Source organism: Centroberyx affinis, unplaced genomic scaffold (assembly GCF_046629955.1).
Source record: "Centroberyx affinis isolate AG114_WGS23_722 - 3 ecotype Tasmania unplaced genomic scaffold, CSIRO-AGI_Caff_v1 ptg002455l_1, whole genome shotgun sequence".
NCBI lineage: Eukaryota > Metazoa > Chordata > Actinopteri > Beryciformes > Berycidae > Centroberyx > Centroberyx affinis.
Window position 1 is genome coordinate 170,001 of NW_027280692.1, and position 25,119 is coordinate 195,119.

Sequence of the window (25,119 nt, forward strand, 5' to 3'; positions counted from 1 at the left end):
GAAGCACTTTGAACTGTTTTGAAAAGTATTAGTAGTAGTGGCAGTACTATTAGTAGTAGTAGCAGTACTATTAAGTAAGTAAGTAAGTAAGTGAAAGTTTATTTAGTACCTTTCACAGAGCAAGGTCACAAAGTGCTTCACAAGAGTATTAGTAGTAGTATCAGTAGTAGCAGCAGTATTAGTAGTAGTACTAATAATACTATTAGTATTAGTATTATTATCTGACTGTTTTTACTGCACTTGGCTAACTTGTGCTCTCTTGCTCCAATGCATTATAGAGTCTGATATGACCATGCAGTCCTTTTCTAGAGAAGAAGAGATCGGAGAGGAATGGAGGGAGAAGAGAAAGCAAGCAGTTGGAGACATGCAGGGATATAAGGAAGAAGAAGAAGAGTTACGTGCAGACGATGGTCAGGGCCAATTCATCTGCAACTTAAACTATTTATCAGCCACCGATCCTGCATTTATATGACATTACATGTAATCCAATAACGCTCAAAAAAATGTGATTCTGCTTAGCCTATGTGGAAACTAATGCTCCCCCTCTCCTCCTCTCCTCTATTCTCTCCTGCCTCCTCTTCCCCTCTCCTCCATCTTCTCCTCCTCACCTCTCCTTTCCACTCTCTTGATCCCTGACCTCCTCCTCTCCCCTCCACGTTTCCTTTCCTATCTCCTTCTCTCACCTATAGAGCTGAAACACTTTTTCATTTTGTTGTTTGGTGGTGTATTTCTCTTATTCCTGTGGATAACCGGCCGAACATGGGCGATCTGACGTTTCATGTAGATATTCCCAGCAGCTCCAATGTTGAGTTTGATATCAGAAAATGTTTCAGGATCTAAAACATCAGCGGTAAACATCAGGTTTTGGTGTCAGTGCCTCAGAATCAAAGAGCGAGGGCTTCTTTCTAGAGCCGCCATTTTTGCACCAAGAGACGTTCAGCAATCATACAGGGAGAAATCCATCGTAGAAGAGGAGAGAGACCAATTTCTCCACCCACAGGAGCAGGAGAGAGACCAGAATGCAATGCAGCAGAGAGACAGGTTGGGTTTTGAGTAGACACATATAACCCACAGCTGAACGATCACACTTTCAAGCTTCTTATTTGCCCGTGCACCAAGCTTTGACTGAAAGTGAACCCCCGTTCTCTGGGGGGGTGTCGAAAGGCATTCTGGGAAATGTAGGAAATTACTAACTGAAGTAGAAGTAGATGAAGCAGGTTGAGGGAAAGCGGGTTCACTAAAAAAGTACACTTCATCACTAAATAACGCCTCACAAATGCATGATATCCAACAGTGTAAGAATATCCGAGGGGGGATTTCTCCTTTAAAAGTAAGTAAAGAGCGTATCACTGAGCATAGGAGCTCCATTAAGAGGAATGATGTCACCAGTCCTGTTGCAAGACGTTTCAATGAAAAGCAACATCACATTTCATCTCTATTTTTTATAGGCATAGAAGTGATTAAGTCCAGCCAAAGAGGTGGTAATGTGAATTTTCTCAGGAAAAAGAGAGAAGCATTTTGGATTTTCTATTTCAAAAGTTTATTTCCAGGGGGCATGAATGAGGACTTCTCAAGTAATGAGTTTTTATAGTGGTTCGTAAATATCTCTAATTTATGTGGTTTTGTAGTGTTTTGGGTTTTTTTATGAAAAAAGGTCTAACAATAAAATTGTTCTATATACTACAAGTGCTGCTGGAGTTTTGACCTTTTTAGACCTTTTTCCCTTCTCCATGCACCTTGGCAGTAGGTGAAGTTGTGCCAGAAACCCCTACTCTCCTTTAAAAGTAAGAAACACAACTCTAAATGTGCCAGAAATATAGAGAAATGTGTCCATGGCTCTCGAACTGTTTTTCACCAAATGAAATGAGGCAAATACTGCTATCCAGGACACGAGACTGTCAATATTGACACATCGGCCGGTCATGCGGTTGGCATGGAATGTGGAATAAATCTGCCGCTAAACTCCCACTAACCAAATTTAGAAAAACCGGGACATTTCATTCTGATTATGGCCTGCTGGCTGTTGAGATGCTGCGGCCAAAGATGCTGATAATCCAATTCAGTCATGAGGTTCCTGAAATGTCATCAATTCCAATCTGAGGTTCAGACCACAGCAGTGAAGAGAGCTGCCTGCCTAATGTGGATTCAGCAGGTTTCCAGAGGAGTTTTTAAACAAATATTTGTTATAGATACTTCATAAAGATACTACTTAAATCATGCAGAGAAAAATGCAGAGTCATATTTCAACCACTTACCACATCACAACGGATTAATTTATGTATCATGACACCTTTGAGTCCTTTTGCTTAATAACATTTTTCATTTTTTCTGTTTAGGCATGAAGCAAACCCACTTATCTCCAGCAGCTTACAGTAAGTGAGCAGGCAGAGGTTCAGTGTCTTGCTCAAGGACACTTCAGCAGAACACATGACTATTACAGGGATCAAACCTGTGACTTTTTGGTTGCGGGACAGGCTTTCTAACCACCTGGACACCCTGCCATGTGTTAAATCAACTTATAACACACAACATTGTCTTGTTATGACCGCAGAAAATGAAAAAGGAGTATGAGAAAGACAAGATGCATGGAATGGGTGAATAGATTCCAGCAACACTTGCAGTACTGAGAACAAAGATTTATTAGTAAAACCAACGCGTTTCGGCTCGTGGTCGTCGTCATCTACATCTAAAAGCCTATATATATATATATATATATATATATATATACATAAGCAAACTGTAATCAACCAATAGAATAAGAGACAATGGAAATAAAAACAAATAGATTACTAACTGAAGATGTGCTCATGTGACAAACCAAGATACAGAATACAAGATACATAATTAAATTTCATTTCATTCATTCATTTAAAAGGTTACAGAAGAAAATCAGAAATAAATAGATTTTAAAAAAAAACTATTAAAAGAATGAATAAATGAAAAATCTAGGCTATAGGAACTCTTTGATTGTAACATCCTCATTCACATCCTCCGGAAATAAACGTTGAACTTTTTGTTATGACCGCAACAAAGATGTAATTTATGGACACCTTACTAATCTTTCAGTAGAAATGAAACTAGAAGTGGTGCAATACCCATGAAATTTGTCACCCAAAAAAAAAAAAAAAAAAAAACACACCAAAAAAACGGTCATGACAAATTGAGTCAGCGTGTAACCGGCTACAAAAAGGAACTTGGCTCTTTCCAAGCAGCCGAGGTAGAAACCACAAAGTCGCTGCTCTTCCAGGTAAACTGAGGCTCTGACAAAAGTGCAGATGGCCTGAAGTGCTGCCTGTCTGAGAGACTGGCAGGCCCAGGTTTACCCTGGACCCCGACTACGACAAGGACTTGGAAACGAAAGCGAGAGAGAGAGAGAAACCACAGTGACGGCACCGCGGCAGGTTTAGGAAGCTGGACGTCGAGTTGAACTGAAGAACTGAATGAGGGAGAGAGATGAGAAGCGTGAGCAATCTGAACCTATTTATTTTCCTATTTCAGAGGAGATTTGATGTCCTAATTTGAGAGGAATAAGATATCAAACACACAAAGCTGTCCTCTATTGGCAATCAGAGCTTCTAGATCCAGCTATGTCACATTTAGTATACTGCATTTCCATAAAGAGAAAATATGCCACTCAAACATCCCTATGAATATAAACCATCATGTAGAGAGACAGCCACTGTATTCAAAGCATTTATCCTGGGATCAATAAAGTGCTATCTTATCTTATTATTATGCAATTTGTGCATAATAATAGGATTATGCAACTATATATAACTATACTACTATATTATGCAACTGCCTTAATTGAGCTCGATATAGTCTCTTCCTTGTGTGTTTGATGTTTGTATTCCCTGTCTGTTGTGTTTTATTTCTGTTTAGACTATAACTGTAACTGATGTTTGTATTCCCTCTCTGTTGTGTTTTATTTCTATTTAAACTATAACTGTAACTGATGTTTGTATTCCCTCTCTGTTGTGTTTTATTTCTATTTAAACTATAACTGTAACTGATGTTTGTATTCCCTCTCTGTTGTGTTTTATTTCTATTTAAACTGTAACTGGTGTGCTGTCTTGGTCAGGTCTCCCTTGGAAAAGAGATTTCAATCTCAAGGGACTTCCTGGTTAATTAAAGGTGAAATAAATAAATACAAAATTATTAGTATCATAGACAATTCTTCCTCGGATGTTACGCAGTAGAACCAAATTAGCAGCCTGTAAAACAAAACTCTAATGTCTCTCACCCAGCTAGATGTCGGACTGTTCCCTCTAACTGCTGATAGCTTAAAGGAAGAAAAGAGAGCAAAACTTTATTTTTCCAAACAATTTCCTGTGGGGATGGAGCCAAAGGGCTGCAGCAGTTCAACAAGCATACGGTAAAAAAAAAAGAAAAACGGTCACGACAAATTGAGTCAGCATGTAATTCACAAAGTGTTTCGACCGGCTAAAAAAAAAAGGAACTTGGCTCTCTCCAAGCAGCCGAGGTAGAAACCACAAAGTCGGTGCCTTCCAGGTAAACTGAGGCTGTGACAAAATTGCAGATGGCCTGAAGTGACTGGCAGGCCCAGGTTTACCCTGGACCCCGACATTTTTCTTTACTTTTTTCCACATTTTAGAATACTAGTAAATACATCAAAACTATGAAATAACACAAATGGAATTATGCAGTGACCAAAAAAAAGTGTTAAACAAATCAAAACTATCTTATATTTTAGATTCGTCCTTTGCCTTGATGAGAAATTCATACATAGGATCAACTTCACTACTTATATTTGTCTAAGAAACACATTTCAAGCATTTAAGCAAAAGCTTTTAGATCAAAATGGCTTTAAGAGAATGAAAACATAATCAGGTGTGTCCAGACTTGTGACTGGTAGTGTGTATCCCAAAGTCCTTAGCAACAGACAAAACCATCTGATCTGATCTCAGCCTTGGCATCGTTCACACTCCCACTCCCAGATCCCAGTTAACACCCCAAACTCTGTACCTAACGCACCTTTTCCAACTGCTGGAGTGTTTTAATACAGATTCTCCCTGCCAGCAGTGAGAAATGTGTGATCCAGTTCAGTCCCTGAGCCAGCGCTCTCACCAGGAAGCTCATAAACAGGAGCAGAGATCAGGAGAGAGGAACGACTTTTGTTTCTTCACAAGATGCAACACGAGAAAAGGTAGCAAGGAAACTCTTCTCTGTGAAGAAATATCAAAAAGCCTATATTCACTGACTAGTCCATTTTGGAACAGTTAGAAATCCAATGTGTTTCGGCTAATACGCCTTCATCTGATACAAAATCCCAATTAGGGCTGCAACTAACAATTATTTTCTTGATTAATCGATTTGTTGTTTGGTCTATAAAATGGATACAGTGGATCAGTGTTTCCCAAAGCCCAAGATGACGTCCTCAAATGTCTTGTTTTGTCCACAACCCAAAGATATTCAGTTTACTGTCATAGAGGAGTAAAGAAACCAGAAAATATTCACATTTAAGAAGCTGGAATCAGAGAATTTTATTTTTCTTAAAAAATTACTCAAACCGATTAATCGATTATCAAAATAGTTGGCGATTAATTTAATAGTTGACAACCAATCAATTAATCGATTAATCGTTGCAGCTCTAATCCCAATACACTCTCAGAAATAGAAAATACTCGTACCTGGAAGGTGGGGTTAATTACTGATGGGCCAATAGGCTTCTACATACAGGTAACAAGCAATAAACAGCATCTATAGACTACAGAAAACCAACAACAAATCACAACAGATTTAAAAACAAGAGGCACTCAAGCTTCCTCATGTCTCGCCATAATCACCATGAAATATTACACATAAGCAGTTATGTTAGTGAGGTCATTAATTAAGCGAATTAATGCATTAATTAGCTAATTTTTCGATGTCAACATACTTGTCTTCATGTAACACACGGGTGGCTTTAATATAAACTCTGTATCTTAAAACATTAAGGAGTTATTTATTATTGTACCATGGTCTGGGTGAATACTTGATTCTGATTGGCTGCAGGGTGTCCATTAATTCCTGATAATGGACACCTATTAAGTAGTTCCAGTGAAACTGTCTGTTCACCGTTCTAAATTAATGCGCTGGCTACATAGTATCAGCCTGTATCTAAAATGAGTAACCATAGCAACAGGGACGCAGTCAAAGCCTCCGTTTATAATTTGTACGTTCGTGAAAATCTTGATATTGATTTGGGGACAATGACATGGCTGGATAGCTAGCTAGTCTTGTTGTTAAATATACTGTCAAATAATATTTACTGTTTGTCAACTGTACGCAATGTTATTGACTTTGAATGTTGCTAGCATAACGTTAGCTTTCTGGCTCATAGCTGAGCCAAAGGGTTCTATGAGCTGAGCGGACTAGAAATATCTCCTGCTGCCAAGTCCTATCTAAGGTTCGTCCTATTTACTGGAGCTGTGAACAACGTTTCCATTGCATAAGAACCTTATGGGATGGTAATGATTGTTCCAGGTATTAGTCAAACCCTCAGGTGTTACCAGGGAAACTGAGTTATGGCTTGTGAAAAACTGATTACAAAACGCATGAAAATATAAATGAATGGTCTTCATTTTTTTTCTTTGGCAAGTGACCATGGTATAACTCCGCGGAGCGTCAGACAGTTCTGGCCTCCCGTCGTCCATTAATTCCTGATAATGGACACCTCGTCGGGCATTATCCCTTACATATATAAGGTTTCAAGAAAATCAGTTCCTTATGCAAATTTATGCAGCAAGGTGCTCCAAAATCAGGACATAAAAAAAACCAGTCGTAAACAGGAACAACTTACAGGTTTATAGTATAAAGACCGGATGGCAAATATATACATGCACAACATGCTAGCAGAAATGCAACGCACAAGCAATATTGATACATGATTAAAAATGAAGAATGTATTGGCATTTGATTCTCTCCTGGATGAAGGCGTGTTAGTGGAAACATGTTGATGGAGACAAATGGAGTTTTTAAAGTCAGTGTAGTTTCACACACACACACACACACACACACACACACACACACACACACACACACACGCTCCTATCACACTTGTTGAAACCCTGATACCTGGGCTGCAATGGGTCAAAATTTTAATGCGGTGACAATGAAAACACTTCCATGCTGGTATTTTGGAAAATAATATTGTTTTTGTCCGCTGATGCCCTGAGTGAGCCCCATGGCCCAGACTGAGACCTGGACCACAGTGACAGACGGCTGACAGAGCCAGACGCCTCAGAGCAAACACTACAACACTTATCACCTCTAAACAGTGACGAAACAGCATGACCGGGTAATAATGTGCTCTTTACTGGAAGAAACAACAGCTGGGGCTTCGGCTGGACTGAGCTCTGCAGTGAACTGAGAGCACATCATTTGTTTCTATGGAAAAATAAAGATGGAGAGGCTGTTAGGCTGCGTATCAGTCTGCAGCTCCGTACAGTAAAACTCTCTCTCTCTCTCTCATCTCTCTCTCTCTCTAGCAGTCATGAGGCAGGACGTCTAATTGTATTTCATACTTTATAAACTAACACGTTCTTCCTATCGGATCCCATTAGCAACACGCCTCCTCGCTTTTCACCCGATTACCCTGATTGGCTCCAGCTGATGTAAACAAGTTGCTGCAGCGCTAATCAGGAGGCACTCGAGCTGCCTAATGTCCCGCCATAATCACCATGATATATTACACATAACCAGTTATGCTAATGAGGGCACTCATTAAGCTAATTTGTCGATTCATTAGCAAATATTTCTATGTCAACATACTTGTGGGTTAGGGCACAATACTGACAAATCAGCATATTGTGATAATTTTGATGAATATTACAATTGTGGTATAAACTGCAATACAGTATACAGACAAAGATTTTTCAATATTTCAGATTTTTCAACAAACAAGAAACATTTTAATGAAAAACTGAGAAGTTGCTACTTAAGATTTGCTCTGTTTGAATACAATGGCAAGAACAATTGCAGCCTCATGCGATTTGGAAATTGAAGTAGCTCATATTGCGATTTTCGTTTTTCTGCGCTTAATTGTGCAGCCCTAATGATTAGATTAGGGGCGGTGATGATTAGGGCCCGAGAACAACTTCATGCAAAGCCCTATTGAAACTGAAGGAATTATTATTACGATTTTTATTTTTACAATTTGATCGCATTTTTGAGGGGCTAAACGTGCTCGAAAAGTTGAGCCACTTTGCACACACGTCAGAAGTGGCGAAAAATCTTATATTTTATGGGTCTTGGACATGGGTGTGGAAAAATGGCTCAATAGCGCCCCCTACAAAATTTCAAAACAAAAGCCCCCACCTTTCTGTTTCAGCTAGACGGACGAAACTTGGTAGGCACATGTATCATGTCCAGACTTTAAAAAAAGTCTCTTGGTGCCCTGGCCTAAACCTAACAGGAAGTCGGCCATTTTGAATTTATTGTGTCATTTTGCCATTTGCAGGGGTCATACTTTAACGAACTCCTCCTAGGCGGTTGATCGGATCCACGTCAAACTTGGTCAGCGTGTATAAAAGACCTCGACGATGAAAAGTTATCAAAAGCTTGAGTTTCGCCACAAAACAGGAAGTGGGTTGTAACTCCACTGTACATGGTCAAATCTGCCCCAAACGTCACACGCTGGATGAGAGTCCCGGCCTGAATACATCTACATGCCAATATTCAGTTATAGTCATAGCGCCACCTACTGGCAACAGGAAATGCCATGTTTTATACTGTGGTGTACTACTCCTAGCGGGTTGACCAGATCCACCTCAAATGTGGTCAGAAAAGCCATAGGACCATGATGAACAGGAAGCTGGGTTAACTTGACCGTACATTGTCCGATCTGCACCAGATTTCACATGCTGGACAAGAGTCCAGGTCTGAGAACATATACATGCCAATTAGGAGTCATAGTCATTGCACCACCTACTGGCAACAGGAAGTAAGCCTTGCATGACAATAATCAATGGATTTACATGGAATTTTCATAGAGTGGGTCACGTCCAGTAACGACGCCACGGCTGCGACACACCCCGACGTGCACACAGCTGCGAGGGCCCGATCATCACTGCTTGCAGTTTTAATATTAACTCTGTATCTTAAAGCATTAAGGAGTTATCGTAGTGTCAAAAAATCTTTTTTTTCCTCATTAATATGCAAATCTATGCAGCAAGGTTCTCCAAAATCTCATCAGATCATCGACTCTATAGCGGGAATCTGTGGTGTAAATATGAAGTTTTTATCATGTACTTGTACTGTTCTATCATGTTCTTGAGTTACTGCGTTCACATCAGTGTCTACAGACAGACAGACAGACAGACAGGGAGAGAGAGAGAAAGACAGACAGACAGACAGCCAGACAGGGAGACAGAGAGACAGACAGACGGACAGAGAGAGAGAGAGAGAAAGACAGACAGACAGACAGACAGACAGAGAGAGAGAGAGAAAGACAGACAGACAGACAGCCAGACAGGGAGACAGAGAGACAGACAGACGGACAGAGAGAGAGAGAGAGAAAGACAGACAGACAGACAGACAGACAGACAGAGAGAGATAGAGAAAGACAGACAGACAGACAGCCAGACAGCCAGACAGACGGACAGAGAGAGAGAGAGCGAGAAAGACAGACAGACAGACAGACAGACAGACAGGCAGACAGGCAGACAGAGAGAGAGAGAGAGACAGACAGACAGAGAGAGAGAGAGAAAGACAGACAGACAGCCAGACAGGGAGACAGAGAGACAGACAGACAGACAGACAGAGAGAGAGAGAGAGAAAGACAGACAGACAGACAGACAGACAGACAGACAGACAGAGAGAGATAGAGAAAGACAGACAGACAGACAGCCAGACAGCCAGACAGAGAGACAGACAGACGGACAGAGAGAGAGAGAGAGAAAGACAGACAGACAGGCAGACAGAGAGAGAGAGAGAGAGAGAGAGAGAGAGAGAGAGAGAGAGAGACAGACAGACGGACAGAGAGAGAGAGAGAGAAAGACAGACAGACAGACAGACAGACAGGCAGACAGAGAGAGAGAGAGAGAGAGAGAGACAGACAGACAGACAGAGCGAGAGAAAGACAGACAGACAGACACAGAGAGAGAGAGAGACAGACAGACAGAGAGAGAGAGAGACAGACAGACAGACAGACAGACAGACAGACAGACAGACAGACAGACAGACAGAGAGAGAGAGAGAAAGACAGACAGACAGAGAGAGAGAGAGAGAGAGAAAGACAGACAGACAGAGAGAGAGACAGACAGACAGACGGGGAAACAGACAGACAGACAGACAGACAGAGAGAAGAGACAGATAGACAGAGAGAGAGAGAGACAGACAGACAGACAGACAGACGCCACCATGACAACATAATGTCCTGCATGTAACATGGTGGTGGAATGTAAAAAAAAAAAAAAAAAGGCATCATCTGGCATCTCGGGGAAAAGCCGTCATGCTAACTACTGTGACAACTTCTCCTGAGGATCAACTTGGGACATTTCTTAGCCACGCTGCACAAACACACTCAACTCAAACACACAGAAACACACACACACTGTACACTCCGTCCCCCTCGTTTCCTACGACTGAGGGGTCTTTTGAAGTGAGCATGAAGCCAAGTCCTGCTCTCAGGCAGAAACTCTAGAGCAGTCACAGAGCGGTGGTGAACCACAGTCTGTCAGATAGATAGATGTCCGTGACCGGGACGGATCAAACACCGGGGGACTGCGGCAGGGTCCGTGCTCTGCTTTAACACAAACAAAGTCGCTGGGATGAGGCTCAACCTTCGAGGGAGAGAGAGAGAGAGAGTCCCGTTTTAGCATCGGAGTTTCGAACGAGTCGCACGTGATCTGTAATGCGTTTCTGTCGCTGCAAAGTATTTGCATATGTGATTTCAGCACAGAGATCCTGCGGCTCAGTCGTTCTGAGATGAAATGGTTGAGGCTATGGTTACTGATTATGGTATTACAATATAGTAAATGTTCATTACAACTTTGATTCGGTGTTGAAATGTTTTCGGCACAGACAGCTACCAAAAATGGGATTAAAAAACGGGACTAAACCAAACAGCATTTGGTTTAGTTTAGGCATGCATAATCAACACATTAGTACAACTAGAAGGAACTCGATAAGAGTTTAAACCTCCGCCAACGCTGAACAATTCTCCAACTTGCAATTCTTCCAACTTATTTTGTCAGAAATCAAACCCGAAGACAAACAATAGACAAACGAACAACGGTTTATGTTTATCGTTTGTGTCCCGGGTTTGATTTCTGACAAAATAGCATGTGAATGCAGCGGTGGTTCGCACCTGGATGTTGGACTTTTCCACCGGCACATGAATGCAGCATCGTAGTTATGGCTAAAAGAAACGGCTGAAATCGGCAGATATCCCAGATCTGGATCTCCACCAAAATCGAATCAACTGATGCTTGGATCAAAGGCGATCTGTCCACCAAATTTCATCCAAATCTGTTTGTAACTTTTTGAGATATCTTGCTAACAGACAGACAGAAATGAAAACATAACCTCCTTACAGTTAATCCAACACATGCAGCACTTGCATTACAACATGATTTCTATTCAACAGAAAGAAGCAGCAGTAATGGATTCTCTGGTTTGAAATGAATGAACTCCCATCCCAGAACCATGCATCAGTACAATGATCACAGGGTGAATTTATACTTACAAACAAGCAGAACAAAGAGGACTACCATAAAACAACCAAGCCAACCATCATGAATATACTATACAAGAATGCTTTACACTAAATGAGCAACAAATTAGAGAGAACATAATTCAAACCGGCTTCACAGAAAGGCCGCCAACAACAATCAGGCTGAAACGAATCCAACATCCAAATTTTGTAAGAATGCAGAACCAGCTGGCAGTTGCACCACAATAAATTCAGCAATAACCCAGCTATTAAATTCTAGGAACTGGTTAAAAGCCACATTAGTAATGTCTAATGGGATTTCTAGGCTTCTCTCTGGTTTTAATTTGAGGAGCTCCAACTTCAAAATGGTTTATATTCATTTCTGGGAATGAAGAGTCAAAACTCATCCTCTCAGTCAAATTGAAAAATTGTGAAGTTCAACATTATGTCTAAAATACAGAGGATCCAATGTGAGCGTTTTGTCAACCAAGGGCTTAAGTTGCCGTCTATCCTTGTTGAAGTAATATAATTTGTGTTCAATTTGTGCTGTGAATCGTTCTGTGAGAGAAGGTGTGAAGCTGTAGGTGTTTTCAAATGACAGACATCTAATCTAATTTTCTAACAAAACTCTCCGTATGTTGTAATGACTTTGTGAAACGAGCGAGGTCTTTACGGTTGTGATCCCATTTGTCGGAGCAGTGGGAGAGTCGAGGTGGGTCCCCTTGTTTTTCAGCTCCCTTCACGGTCTTAATAGGAAAAACCCTGCTGGATTTGTGGTAACCACAGTGATTGGCAGATAAAACCGGGTCAGCGGTCTAAAATTCACCATGGAAACTGTCAAACAACCAGACATGCTGTTTAACTGACCGTTTATTTGGGTTGGATTTCCAAATATTGGCAGCGTTTTATAGCGAAACACGGCTCCAAAAGTAATGGTCTAAAATCAAGAGGACAAACATTGGAATATCCCATGGAATTATGCTATTGCAAAATGGTTTTATTTCTCCATGCTGGCATGTGGGATGGATTCAGGTGTGTGTGGGTGTGTGTGTGTGTGTGTGTGTGTGTGTCGATGCCTTTCTGCTCGAACCTACAGCATGTGCCTCCTCCTAGACGGAAATATCCAAGTCTGTGCCGGGTTTCCCCACAGGAAATGTGTTAGTCAAGGTGGAGGTGGCAGTGGGAGGGTGGGGGGGGGGTGGGGGGGGGTATGGGACACTTTAATGTAAACTTCATTTAATTAGTTTTTATCGTGTTTGACAAGTAAAACAACAGCTATCAGTCGTTACATGCAGAGAAAAGGCGGTGCAAGAGCAATGGTTGTCATGGTATGAAAGAAAATATTGAATAATTTGAGGTATTTATATTACTTGCTAACATAGCTGTAACATATCAACATTTTAGAAAGGGTATGCTGATAATACAGTGTTAACTTTAACTAGTTCAATGCAGTGGAAAAAGTCATGGTTCACAATGCTATGAAAGGAGGATTTGTAATGAAAGTCAAACTCATAGCAGCTAGCTTGTAGGCTAACGAAGGCTTCCAGTTGTTAGTAAGTTACAGAGAAAAAGGCAGTGGAAAAGTCATGGCTTGCAATGGCATGAAAGAAATAATTTGAGTTTAGGCTATTTTTTTTTAATAATTAGAGTGTTAGGGTTAGTTGTGTGTATGTTATGTGTGTATGTTAGCTTAAGTTGTAGCAATGTACCACTTAGCTAACATGACGAGATGCTCCAAAATAAGCTATTTGTTACTTCTAATGTTACTTTGGTCCCAATGAAAATAAACTCAAATACCACACCGCCACTTTGACTTCATTTTAAGTCAAAGTGGCGGTATTCTTTTGTTATTTCGGCCCACCTCCACTATACAGAACTGCGGGAAAGCCTGCTTTGTATTTGTGTGTGTGTGTGTGTGTGTGTGTGTGTTACTCACGGCTCCCAGCATGATGCGGACTATGAGCCATCTGAAGGTCCAGATGGAGACGAGGGAGGGGGGGCAGCGGCGGGGGACCTGGGACAGACTCCACACCGGACACAGGAAAATACCCAGAAACCCCGTTTCCAACAGCTGGCTCTCCCAACCTGGACAAATAATAACAACACTAATTATAATTTCATTTGAAAAGCACATTTCTAAACATTACAAAAAGTTACAAACTGCTATAAAAAAAATCAAACAATACTTAAAGCTGCACTAGGCGACTTCACACATGTGATTTCCGCAGATAATATTTTACATAAAAATCTTGCCTAAGAAGGTTCATCCATTTCAAACTGTAATAATGACACTTATTTACAAATTAATTTGTAACTTATTCACAGATTTAGAGACTACATGAAACCTTTAACAAGACTTTATGACAGTCAAAAATCAATGTGGCAAAGTAACATCAAATACAAAACAAATACGAGTACAATATGATTAAGTTCTACAAAGTTACACTAATAACTATGTATTAACTTTATAAAATTGAGTTTTTAAACTGGACTAAAACGAGTGAACAGACGCCTTTGGTTTGTAGTCTAGACTTAGGAGTTTTGTCTGCAGACTTACGGCTGCACTACTGCTCACAGTGTGTTTAAAGATCTAAAAAGAAAAGAGTTTAAACGGGGATAAAGAGTAAGAGAGCAAGCGAGAAAGAAAAAAAGATTTAAAAAAAAAAAGGAGGAAGGGAAGCCGCAGCTCCTGACCACAGACATCAGCCTGGCGTCTTTCACTCCGTCTTTCACTCATTAACCAATCACAGAGCTGCGCTGACCTCGCCACTGCATCCAGCTCTCTATTTATACTCTCTTATTCTCCCTCTCTGCCATTAGCTTGAAGACAATCAGCTGGGTTTCCCATGTTCAGAGGCACCAAACATCCAAGAACCTAAAGTCTGTCAGTGAGTCTGTCCTCTGGAGAGAATTACTGTTCTTCAAGCGCACCTCGTAAACGACTGACCAGATCGGAAGTCGTAAATACGACTTGTAGCGCGTTCAAGAGCGTTTGGTCGGAAAAAATAACAAAACGGATCCCATAACAAAAATAGGGTTTTTTTTCATGGTTGATGTTTTACTTCAGGAATCATGTTTTAATTTAGGAATCGTGTTTTATTTTAGGAATTGTGCTGCAGTGGCAGAATGAAGCGGAGAAAATCCATGTCAGACATGTAATTAATGTCTAAATGTATTTGATTAAAAACAAAATGTGACAATTAAAAGTTAACAAACTCAGCTAGCGAAGAGTGAAAATAGAAACATGCACCAGTACTAGTTATTTATATGGGATGCCAAACAGTAACACAGTAATAAACTGTAAGCAAGTTGGAAGAACAACTAATGCTGGGCTCAGATTACAGGAGTTTTAAAATCCTAACTGATTTTGAAATTGCATCACACACATAAGGGAAAGCTGGTAGTGAGACTCTATGCACTATGAACTATGTACAGTTAGTAACACTTCTCCAGAAACCCACTTCTCCTATAAGGGGAGAAGGTACAAGTGAAGCCATGTTGCTTCATTTTCAGATTGAAAATTGCTTGAGATATTTGATGAAAGATGTGAGGTTCACTTACCAAAGGAATACCTGGAAAGAAAACAGAAAGGATGTTTTAAAACACAGAATATAATATAACATAATATAATATAATATAATATAATATAATATAATATAATATAATATAATATAATATAATATAATATAATATAATATAACATAATATATAATTTTGATGCATTCCTAACACAAGCAACATTTGAACTACGGGACCTTAGCATGAATGAAACATATTTGAAGAATTTTGTTCACCAATTGAGAAAAAAAACAAAAAACAACACCATCTCTGATCTACTCTATTCAAACTAATTGTAGTTCTTTTTAAAGGATATTAGGTCATTTAGGACCTTGGCTGACAAAAGAGTAACACTTCTGAAGACTGAATCTGTGATATTCTGAATCTGAATGATGAATTTCAGATATACAGTACTGTGCAAAAGTCTTAGGCATATGTTAAAGAAATCCATAAAGCAAAGATGCTTTCAAAACTAATGAAATGAAAAGTTTCTGAATATCAAAAATTTACAATAAACAGCAGTCTACTGACACACGAATGCAGAAAACAAATAAACATCAAAGACTTCTAAGAAATTTATATAAAAAATCTAGGGTGCCTAAGACTTTTGCACAGTACTGTATATATATAGCATTTTGGAATAGAATTTGTCACTTATCCATATCCTGAGCTTGGAATTATAATAATTTTTTTTTTTTTTTTTCAAAATTGAGTTATCCACATATTCATGATCTTTGTTATTTCTAAGGCTGGGTATTGGCTATGACCTCACGATATGATACGTATCACAATACATGGGTCACGATACGATTGTATCACAATACATTGCGATACGATACATATTGCGATACATTGCAATACTCTACATAATTTACTGAAAATTTAAAAATAGAGCTGAAAATACAACTTGCTGTGTACCACCTGGGTAGTCTAATATGTACATCACATTATATTGATAACTCAGCGGACAAATTGAGTCAAAACTATTTAATTCAAAGGGATTTGAGGGAAATTTACAGACATTTTAAATCCATTTAAAACATGAATCGTTTTTTTTCATGTATCGATACGAGGGGCTGGAAAATCGATACAGTATCATGGAAAAAAATATTGCAATACTCAGCTATATCGATTTTTTTTGCACAGCCCTAGTTATTTCTTATAGTCACGTTACATAACCAAATTAATGCTCATCCCATTGAACCGAATGGTAACGTTAGGTGAGATGTCAAACGAAACTGAAATTTTTAAATATTCAATATTCCTAGCATGCCTAATTTTTGGGGTTTTTGAATAAAATGTGCTTGGTATCATCAATTTAGACAGCAGAATTGTGTGTCATATCACAAAATTACCATATGATGATAAACCATAATATCGAATTATCTCCCAGCCCTATGTGTGTATATGTGTGTGTACGTGTGTATCAATCCCACACTCACCACAGCTGTCCCACGCTGACCAGGGAGTGGTACAGCAGCCACAGCGTTGCCATGATCACCATATTGGCCGTTCCGGTCAGCAGGACGAACCCGGACAGCGCCAGCCCCAGCAGGGCCAGGCCGTCCAGGTTGGCGTCCATGTGGCTCCAGTCCAGGAGCCAGAGGACGGAGGGCGTGTAGGCCAGGGCCGCCGCGCCGATCTTCCCGCCCACGTAGCGCTTCACGCTGTTGAGGTAATCCTTACAGGGCATCAGGCCGCGCTCGCCGATCAGCTGCTTGTTCTGGTTGTAGGCGACGCTGAAGGCCACAACTACAGGAAAACAGAGGAGACATTCATTTTGAGACATGAGAGTAACTGCTGTAAACAAACCAGAGCATCAGTGGTCAGCCTGTCAGCCTCTATCAGCCTCTACTCTGCATTAGGGCTGCAACTAACGATTATTTTCATTGTCGATTACTTTCTCGATTAATCAATTAGTTGTTTGGTCTATAAAATGTCAGAAAATGGTGAAAAATGTGGATCAGTGTTTCCCAAAGCCCAAGATGACGTCCTCAAATGTCTTGTTTTGTCCACAACCCAAAGATATTCAGTTTACTGTCATAGAGGAGTAAAGAAACCAGAAAATATTCACATTTAAGAAGCTGGAATCAGAGAATTTTGACTTATTTTTCTTAAAAAAATTACTCAAACCGATTAATCGATTATCAAAATAGTTGGCAATTAATTTAATAGCTGACAACTAATCGATTAATTGATTAATCGTTGCAGCTCTACTCTGCATCCTCCATAGTTTCTCCACCTGGTGGATCTGGAGGGAAATCTACTGGATCGCTTTACGGCACAAAACAGGAAGAGGTTCTGTTCTTCCAGAGCAGAGGTTCAACTTCATGTTCGCTTATCTCGTAAGAATGTATATTCGCTGTTACTGGCTCTTATCCTTCTTCTTGAGAGGAGGGGAAGGGGGGGGACAAGTACAACAGGAAGCAAGGGGGTTTGTGGGAAATGTAGTCTTAATTTTGAGATGCACGAACAATACCACTGTTGTGAGATGGGGGCGGATCTCCGGGTTATATATATATTTTTTTCTATTTTTTCTTTCTTTGTAGAGATTTCATTGGTTTTTCCATGATCACAGTTATGGGTGGGACCTATATCCATTCTGTAAATGAGGAACACCTGAACCGGTCTGATTCATTGCAAAACCTACCTGACCAAGAGCCTGTGAGCGCTCGAAACGTTGCATTTTTTTAATGTAGAATAAAGTAAGCAAAATTTTGGGAGCTGCCACAGTGTTTTTCAACTTCATGCAAATTCTTTTTGAATTTGCATGAAATAACTATTTCGACTCAGCACCTGGAAAAGAGATGTGCTTGTGCTCACTCTGACTTCTCTGAGATAGAGGCAACCAATTATCTCGACCATGATCTCATTTGTTTACGGTAATTATACCAAAGTATTAATTGATTTCAACATGACATACTCATGCAACCTGTAGCTTTAAAATCTAGTGAAAATGGTTATAATAAAACATAGTTCTGGTCTTCAGTTGTGATTGACTGAGTCACACTGGAAACCATTAGAAATACCTGCAAAGCTCACCTGGGATCACATGACATAATGACAAATATTAAAGCTAACCCAAAATCACCACTGATACCAATACTAGACCTGTATTACAAGTAAGAAAGGCAGCATCCAATGTCAAATTACAACAAAGAGCTTATGCATAACACAACATAACTATAACATAACTATGTATACATAACTATAAAATAGAACTGCAGATGTAAGGGAAACAGTACAGAAAATATAAGGAGCAACATGTCAGAAATATCATACAGGCTAATAACTTATATTTATCTATTTATCCATTTATTCTACACGTTTACAGCTCTTACAACTTCTTTATCATGAATGATTATTATTAAGTGCAGTTATCATTTAAACATGACTTTAATGCTCATACTTAGAAGCAGCCTAAGTCACACACATTTAAGTCTTTGCAGAAACTGTCTCCAGACTCACAGTAGATAAAAGCAATGGAGCGCAGCAGGACGATGCGCGTGAGCCAGTAAGTCCCGGTCTGTAACGAGAGAAGCTTCTTTTCTTTCTCTGCGGTTCGGCTTTGATTGTCTCCATTTTCTTTGCTCTTATCGCCGGGACAGCTGTCTGCCTTGGCGGTGTCGACGCGTCTTTTCCTCACCGAGGTCTCCGAACTGTCACTGGCGGCCGCCATGTTGACGGTTCTCACAGTCACGTGACGGAAAAAAGTGGCGGAAGTGGTGTAGTTTGGAGATATAAAAAAAAAAAAATCATTAACAGATCACAAATTTTGTCTGATAGGTCCTGCTTGTGAGATAGATTTATTCCTTCACATGGCATCGCCTCTTCCTTTTTATTAAAACAATAATAACACCTCATCACAAGAAAAGTTTTACATATATAACACATAATTTGTGAGTTACATCTTATACAAGAGAACAGAAGTACTGGGGAACTCAATCAGGAAAAAAGTAACAGAAAAGAAACGAAATGAAAGGAGAAAGAAAAAAAATTCTATTTAAATTTCAAAATATTTTCAAGTATTTCTATCTTGCGCTCATTCATGTGCGCTAAAGTCATAATTATGATATTTCCGACGGCACCTGAAGGCAGCATATGTGTAGGAATTTACCAAATGGGCATAAAAGTTTAAAAACGTTAATGCAGGCAGACTACCACTGCAATCAAGAAATAAGACCAAAATTTCTTTAGAAGTTTGTTAAAAGTATCAAAAAACGAGCAATGCAGTGTCTTTCCAGAATGTAGAAAAAAATGTGAAACAAATGTGAAATTGTTTGGGGGGGTTTTTTATATCACAAAATGAGCAATTTGGTGGATTTGTTTATTTTTATGGATAAAGCCTAAGTAGAACCTTCCCATGAACTTACTTTTTTATAGGCTATCAGAACCTTGTTGGGGTCAGATATTCTCTTATAAACCTTTAGGGCTCAACTCTTCCTAAAGTTACTCTGTTTCCCTGCGACCATGACGGTCAACACGCCCAATTGCAAGTCTGGAAATTTCTCCAATTAAAGGAGCAGCATCATCTCTTACCCACATCCACGGACTGTATAGAAAATAGGTCACATCTGCACAGCACCTGCCCGCATCCGCTAACACGAGCCGCAATTTGATTGGCTGATTGAGACACTCCTTCACTGAGCGACTTTATCAGGCAATAGGTGTATTAGCCTATATGGGAGTGTAATGCAGGCTGAGCATAGGAAAAAAACAATTTAAAAAAGAAAAAGATTATTAAAGTAATGTGGAAGGAAATTGGAAGCGGGCAAATCCAACCTCAGAAAAATCTCTATCCTTTAAGAGTTTTTTCCTGTGTACAGTTCACTAATGACATTTTGGAATGGGCTATTAAATATCAGCTCCTACCAAAATACTCATAAAATATAGTTTGAAAGCCTAAATGCAACAGTAGCCCACTGACCCAGATGTTAACAAGCTTCTGTCTCCTCCTGCTTCATTTCGCCAGAATAGGAGGAACTCTGGTGAAACTTTGGAGAAGCCAATGGGGCGCGAGGGGCGGAGAGCTGCGAGAGAAGTAAAGTGATAAAAAGAAAACAGTGGCTCATCAAACTTTGCCTGACCGTTGAGGAGGATGTGAAGAGGAATGGCAAGCAACAGACGAGATATTTGGGATTTGACTTGATTCTGTGGTGTCACAGTCTTCCTGCGGAGCCGTGCGTCTTTACGCACTTGGGAAGCCCTTTGGGAATCCGGGCGAAACTACATCTAGCAACTTTTTACTGACCAAACATGACCGAAGAAAGCAAGTCCTTCACCGACCATCCATGCAGTCCAGCGGGCAGCGGCAGCTCCGCGTCCCAGCACGGATCGGATTCAGAGTGCCCGGCCTCTCCGGCGGGGTCCGACGGACACGGGTCAGCGCGCGCGCCCGGGATTACCCACAAGCCGGAGAGTGACCCGGAGGATGACCGGTTCCCCGCCTGCATCCGCGACGCGGTGTCGCAGGTGCTGAAAGGCTATGACTGGTCGCTGGTGCCGACGCCCACTCAGGGGGAGAGAGGGCTGAAGAGCAAACCGCACGTGAAGCGGCCGATGAACGCCTTCATGGTCTGGGCGCAGGCGGCGCGCAGGAAGCTGGCGGACCAGTATCCTCATCTGCACAACGCCGAGCTCAGCAAGACGCTGGGCAAACTGTGGCGGTGAGGAGGAGGATGGGGAATTACTGCTCAACTATGGCATTATACAATTATGAATGAAATTACGCACAATTAGGTTAGACCTTATGGTCGTTTCCAAAACGAAATTTGGGTTTTACTTCATGGTATTATCTCTAGTAGCCTATAAATTAAACAGTTTCATTCTAAAATGAGATATCCACTTTTTTACGTGAAATCTCCTCTGATAAGATAACAGCTGACATGGGAGTGAACTCACAATTCAGTATTATTGAAGTTATTAATGCGCCTCTTACTCAAACAATACTAACACTGAGCAGGGGTGGAAATAGTAGGCTACTAAAACATCCTACTCAAGTAAAAGTACTGTTACTTTGCTGAAACACTTACTGGTATAAAAATCTACTTTAGTGAAAGTAAAAAGCAGCTAACTGAACATGTACTCAGAGTAAAAGTTACTGAGTTACTTTTTAGAAAGGTGTTATATGTGATCTTTCCCAATGCAAAATGGACGAGAGAACAGAGAACTCCAACTAAGTTCTTAAAAAAAGACCTTTACAAAATTAAGCACACAAAAAGTAAAGTCAGATTATTCTTCTATCCTCTGCTGAATGACCATTCACTGCTAATGGTTTCCAAGTTTCTAATGCAATGTTTATGGAGAGTCTACAAAATCTGTGGTGTGCAACATGCAGCCAAGTACAATACTTCAGTCAATACATGATTGAGTTAAAGTTAAATTACTAACTAAAAAGTACAAGTACACAAAGAGCGACTCAGTTACAGCACAGTTCTTGACTTCCAGCATATTATTTTAGAGAATGGAAGCATCTACATTTGTTTCCATATGGATATATAGTATTAAAGGACGAAACCCTTCACATTAATGCTTACATCAGCATGTTGTTGCTGCTAGATGCTGCTGTTTAACAGACATCCACTAAGTCGAACTCTCCTCTCCTCCTCAGCCTGCTGTCTGAGACTGAGAAGCGTCCGTTCGTCGAGGAGGCAGAGCGTCTGAGGCTGCAGCACAAGAAAGACTATCCGGACTACAAGTACCAGCCCCGGAGACGCCGGAGCACCAAACCCGGGCCGGGGGAGGCCAGACCCGGACCCGGACCCGTCCCGCACCAGCAGGGCCTGTACAAGACCGAGCCAGGGGCGGCCAGGCTGGGCGGCACGGGGGAAGTTCACCATCATTACCATTCTGACAGGACAGGTGAGAGGACTGATTTCATCCAGGTTTTGAATTTCTCATACACTTTTTCACTTCACATAGAGCACATGCTGCAATGTATCTAGGGGTTGTTAAAGAAAAAAAACACCCTAAAACCCCTAAATCACTGTTAAAAATCAGCTATTTGCTGACACTGACAATGTCATGTCTAGATGTTTCCAGCAGCTACAATGGAGTTTGATATCAGAAAATGTTTCAGGATGTAAAACCTCAGCAGTAAACATCAGGTTTTGGTGTCAGTCCCTCAGAATCAAAGAGCGAGGGCTTCTTTCTAGAGCCGCCATTTTGCACCAAGAGACGTTCAACAATCACACAGGGAGAAATCCATCATAGAAGAGGAGAGAGACCAATTTCTCCACCCACAGGAGCAGGAGAGAGACCAGAATGCAATGCAGCAGAGAGACGGGTTGGGTTTTGAGTAAGGGGGCGTGGTTCTACTGGAAAAACTCACTCCACTATCGCTCTCTCCACCTACATGTATAACCCACAGCTGAAATCAACAAGTTCAGAGAACCCGTTCTCTGGGTCTTGTCAAAAGGCATTCTGGGAAATGTAGGAAATCACTAACTGGAGTAGAAGTAGACGAGGCAGGTTGAGGGAAAGTGCGTTCACCAAAAAAGTAAATTACAACACTTCATCACAAATAACAAATAACTCCTGGAATACATTGAACATCACAGATTGATGATATCCAACAGTGTCAGAATATCACATGAAAGTACTGAAAGGTGTTTCCTCTGTTCTGGTTCCCAGCTCAGTCTCACGGCCCTCCAACTCCTCCCACCACCCCCAAAACCGACCTGCACCTGGGGATCAAACACGAGGGCCACCGGGCTCTGGACGGTCCCGGTCCAGGTCCCGCCGCCGGCCGCCAGAACATTGACTTCAGCAACGTGGACATCTCCGAGCTCAGCACCGACGTCATCAGCACCATGGAGGGCTTCGACGTCCACGAGTTCGACCAGTACCTGCCGCTCGGAGGCCACGGCTCCACCGCTTTGACCCCGCCGGACACCAACGGCCCCTCCGGACCCTTCGTCCCGCCCGGCTGCCACGCCCTCTCTCACGGCGTTCCCCCTTGGGCGCCTAAACCTGGAATACCGCCCTCCTGCTCTAATGGGCTCCTCGCCGACGGCAGGCCTCAGATTAAAACGGAGCAGATGAGTCCCGGCCACTACAGCAGCCACTCCTCCCACTGCTCCTCCTCCTCCTCCACTCCTCCTCCTCCGCCGCCGCCGCACCAGCCCGAATACGCCCCCTGCCCTCCCTCCACCTCCTCCTCGTCCTCCGGCAGCCAGTGCGACTTCGCCGACCTGCAGAGCCCCGGGTTCTACAGCGCCTTCTCTGGATACCCCGCCGGTCTGTACCAGTACCCGTACTTCCACTCGTCCCGGAGGCCCTACGCCACGCCGCTGATCAACAGCTTGGCCCTGGCTCCGCCCCCCCGCAGCCCGCCGGCCGGCTGGGAGCAGCCCGTCTACACCACGCTCACCAGGCCGTGAAGAAGAAGAGGAAACACCCCCCCAAAAAACTCTGCAAAAAGGCAGAGTGTGAAACAGAAACATGGCTTTAAAGGTTATTTTTGTTACTGCCCATCCAAAAGACTTGTAAGAAGTTGTGGTTTGGCCGATATGGATTCTTGAGGGACGATACTGATATTTTTGGGCTGAAGCGTCCGATAGCTGATATTTAGTGCCGATATTCAATATCTTTACATCTTTACAGACCATTTTCATGCCAAAAATTCCCCCCAAAATTACAAGGATTCAGTGTTTCCCCCACACTTTTACTCTTGTCAGGGTGGAAAAGCCTCTGAAACAGCAGTCAGACCATCATGGGACACTAAAACTCTCCATTGAAATGCAGACTGATGAAATTCATAGGTGGGTTCAGTTGAGACAGGTTTCATTGCAGGTTTTCCAGACCGATCCCTCTCAAGCTGAACCTTCATTATATCGGCGGGAGCAGAAATTGGCAGAAAGATATCCAGTTTTTATAAAAAAAGACCAATATGGGCCCAATATATCACCAAACAGATATGTGGCCTAACCCTGTTATTTACCCATGCTAACGCTGACCTAATGCTGACTAAAAAAAAAAAAGACATTTTTCAGCAAAACTGAAGCTACTGCCTTTTTCCTTTTGTAGGACAGAATTGCTCTAATGTAAGTTTCTATACGGATTCTCCATCCAGCAGTGATGTGCTGAACAGTAACGACTCTCTGTGCTTTCTAGCTCATGTACTGTATCAGCGAGGACTTTGCACAAGACTCAAGAGTTCAAGTAGAAGAAACTGCACAGCTTGGTGGATCAATACAGGACTAAGCTCCCCATCGGCTGTGTAAGGACAGACGAGCTGACGTGTCTCTGAAGCGTCTGCAGCCTGTCTGGCACGTCTGATACATCAAGACTTGGATATTTACATAAATCTGTGATTCCTCTGTGAGGAAAAGATGGAACTCATGTTTGACCCCTTGAGCAAGTTATCTGCAGTCTATAAAAATGTCCTGCTTCTGTATCTATGTTCTGTTGAAATGCAGTATTTCATAAAAACGTTGCATAGTATGTGATGTGTGGGTAAATCATATCAGATATTTCACATTACATTTTTCTGTTTTCACGCTCTTAGCTGACACTTAAAGTGATTTCCAGTGGGTGCAATAGAATAAACTCATCACATTACAATTACATTACAAATCACATTACAAGCAACCAATAGGACGGAGTGCAGGGTCAGAGTCACAGTGTCCTGAGAACAGATAATAAGGATAATAAATTAATAAAATAAGACCAAATATGATATTATCCGAGGCCTTATTCTCCCCTGGCTGGACGTCCTGCTGTAGCTGTTGACCGTTCCTCACTGCAGCTTCACTTCCAGTTTGTTTCCAGTCCAACAGCTGCTCCCGTTGGCTTTCCTGTGCTGGGGATTAGCTAATTTCACAGTTCCAGCTCCAGTTGGACTGTGAGCTGCAGGGCCTGATGGACAGGACAGCTGCACTGGCTTTAACAGAGGTAAATAACTA

The 25,119-nt window shown here is 41.5% G+C and overlaps 2 protein-coding genes across 2 annotated transcripts in view; one reads left to right on the plus strand and one right to left on the minus strand.

The window, feature by feature from the left end:
* The window catches only part of lmf1 (lipase maturation factor 1), a 39,418-nt gene extending 20,523 nt beyond the window's left edge, over positions 1 to 18,895 (minus strand). Inside the window, exons 1-4 of the mRNA XM_071533903.1 lie at positions 18,683 to 18,895; positions 16,657 to 16,966; positions 15,218 to 15,228; positions 13,593 to 13,741 (exon numbers count right to left, since the gene is read on the minus strand). Of these exons, the coding sequence (XP_071390004.1) occupies positions 13,593 to 13,741; positions 15,218 to 15,228; positions 16,657 to 16,966; positions 18,683 to 18,893 (681 nt within the window). The 5' untranslated portion in view covers positions 18,894 to 18,895. The remainder of the gene's footprint in view (positions 1 to 13,592; positions 13,742 to 15,217; positions 15,229 to 16,656; positions 16,967 to 18,682) is intronic.
* Positions 18,896 to 20,470: 1,575 nt separating this feature from the next.
* LOC139656353 (transcription factor Sox-8-like) lies at positions 20,471 to 23,595 on the plus strand. Its single transcript, XM_071533904.1, has 3 exons — positions 20,471 to 20,880; positions 21,825 to 22,075; positions 22,847 to 23,595. Exons 1-3 carry the CDS (start codon positions 20,471 to 20,473, stop codon positions 23,593 to 23,595), a joined length of 1,410 nt encoding a protein of 469 aa, XP_071390005.1.
* Positions 23,596 to 25,119: the final 1,524 nt, after the last annotated feature.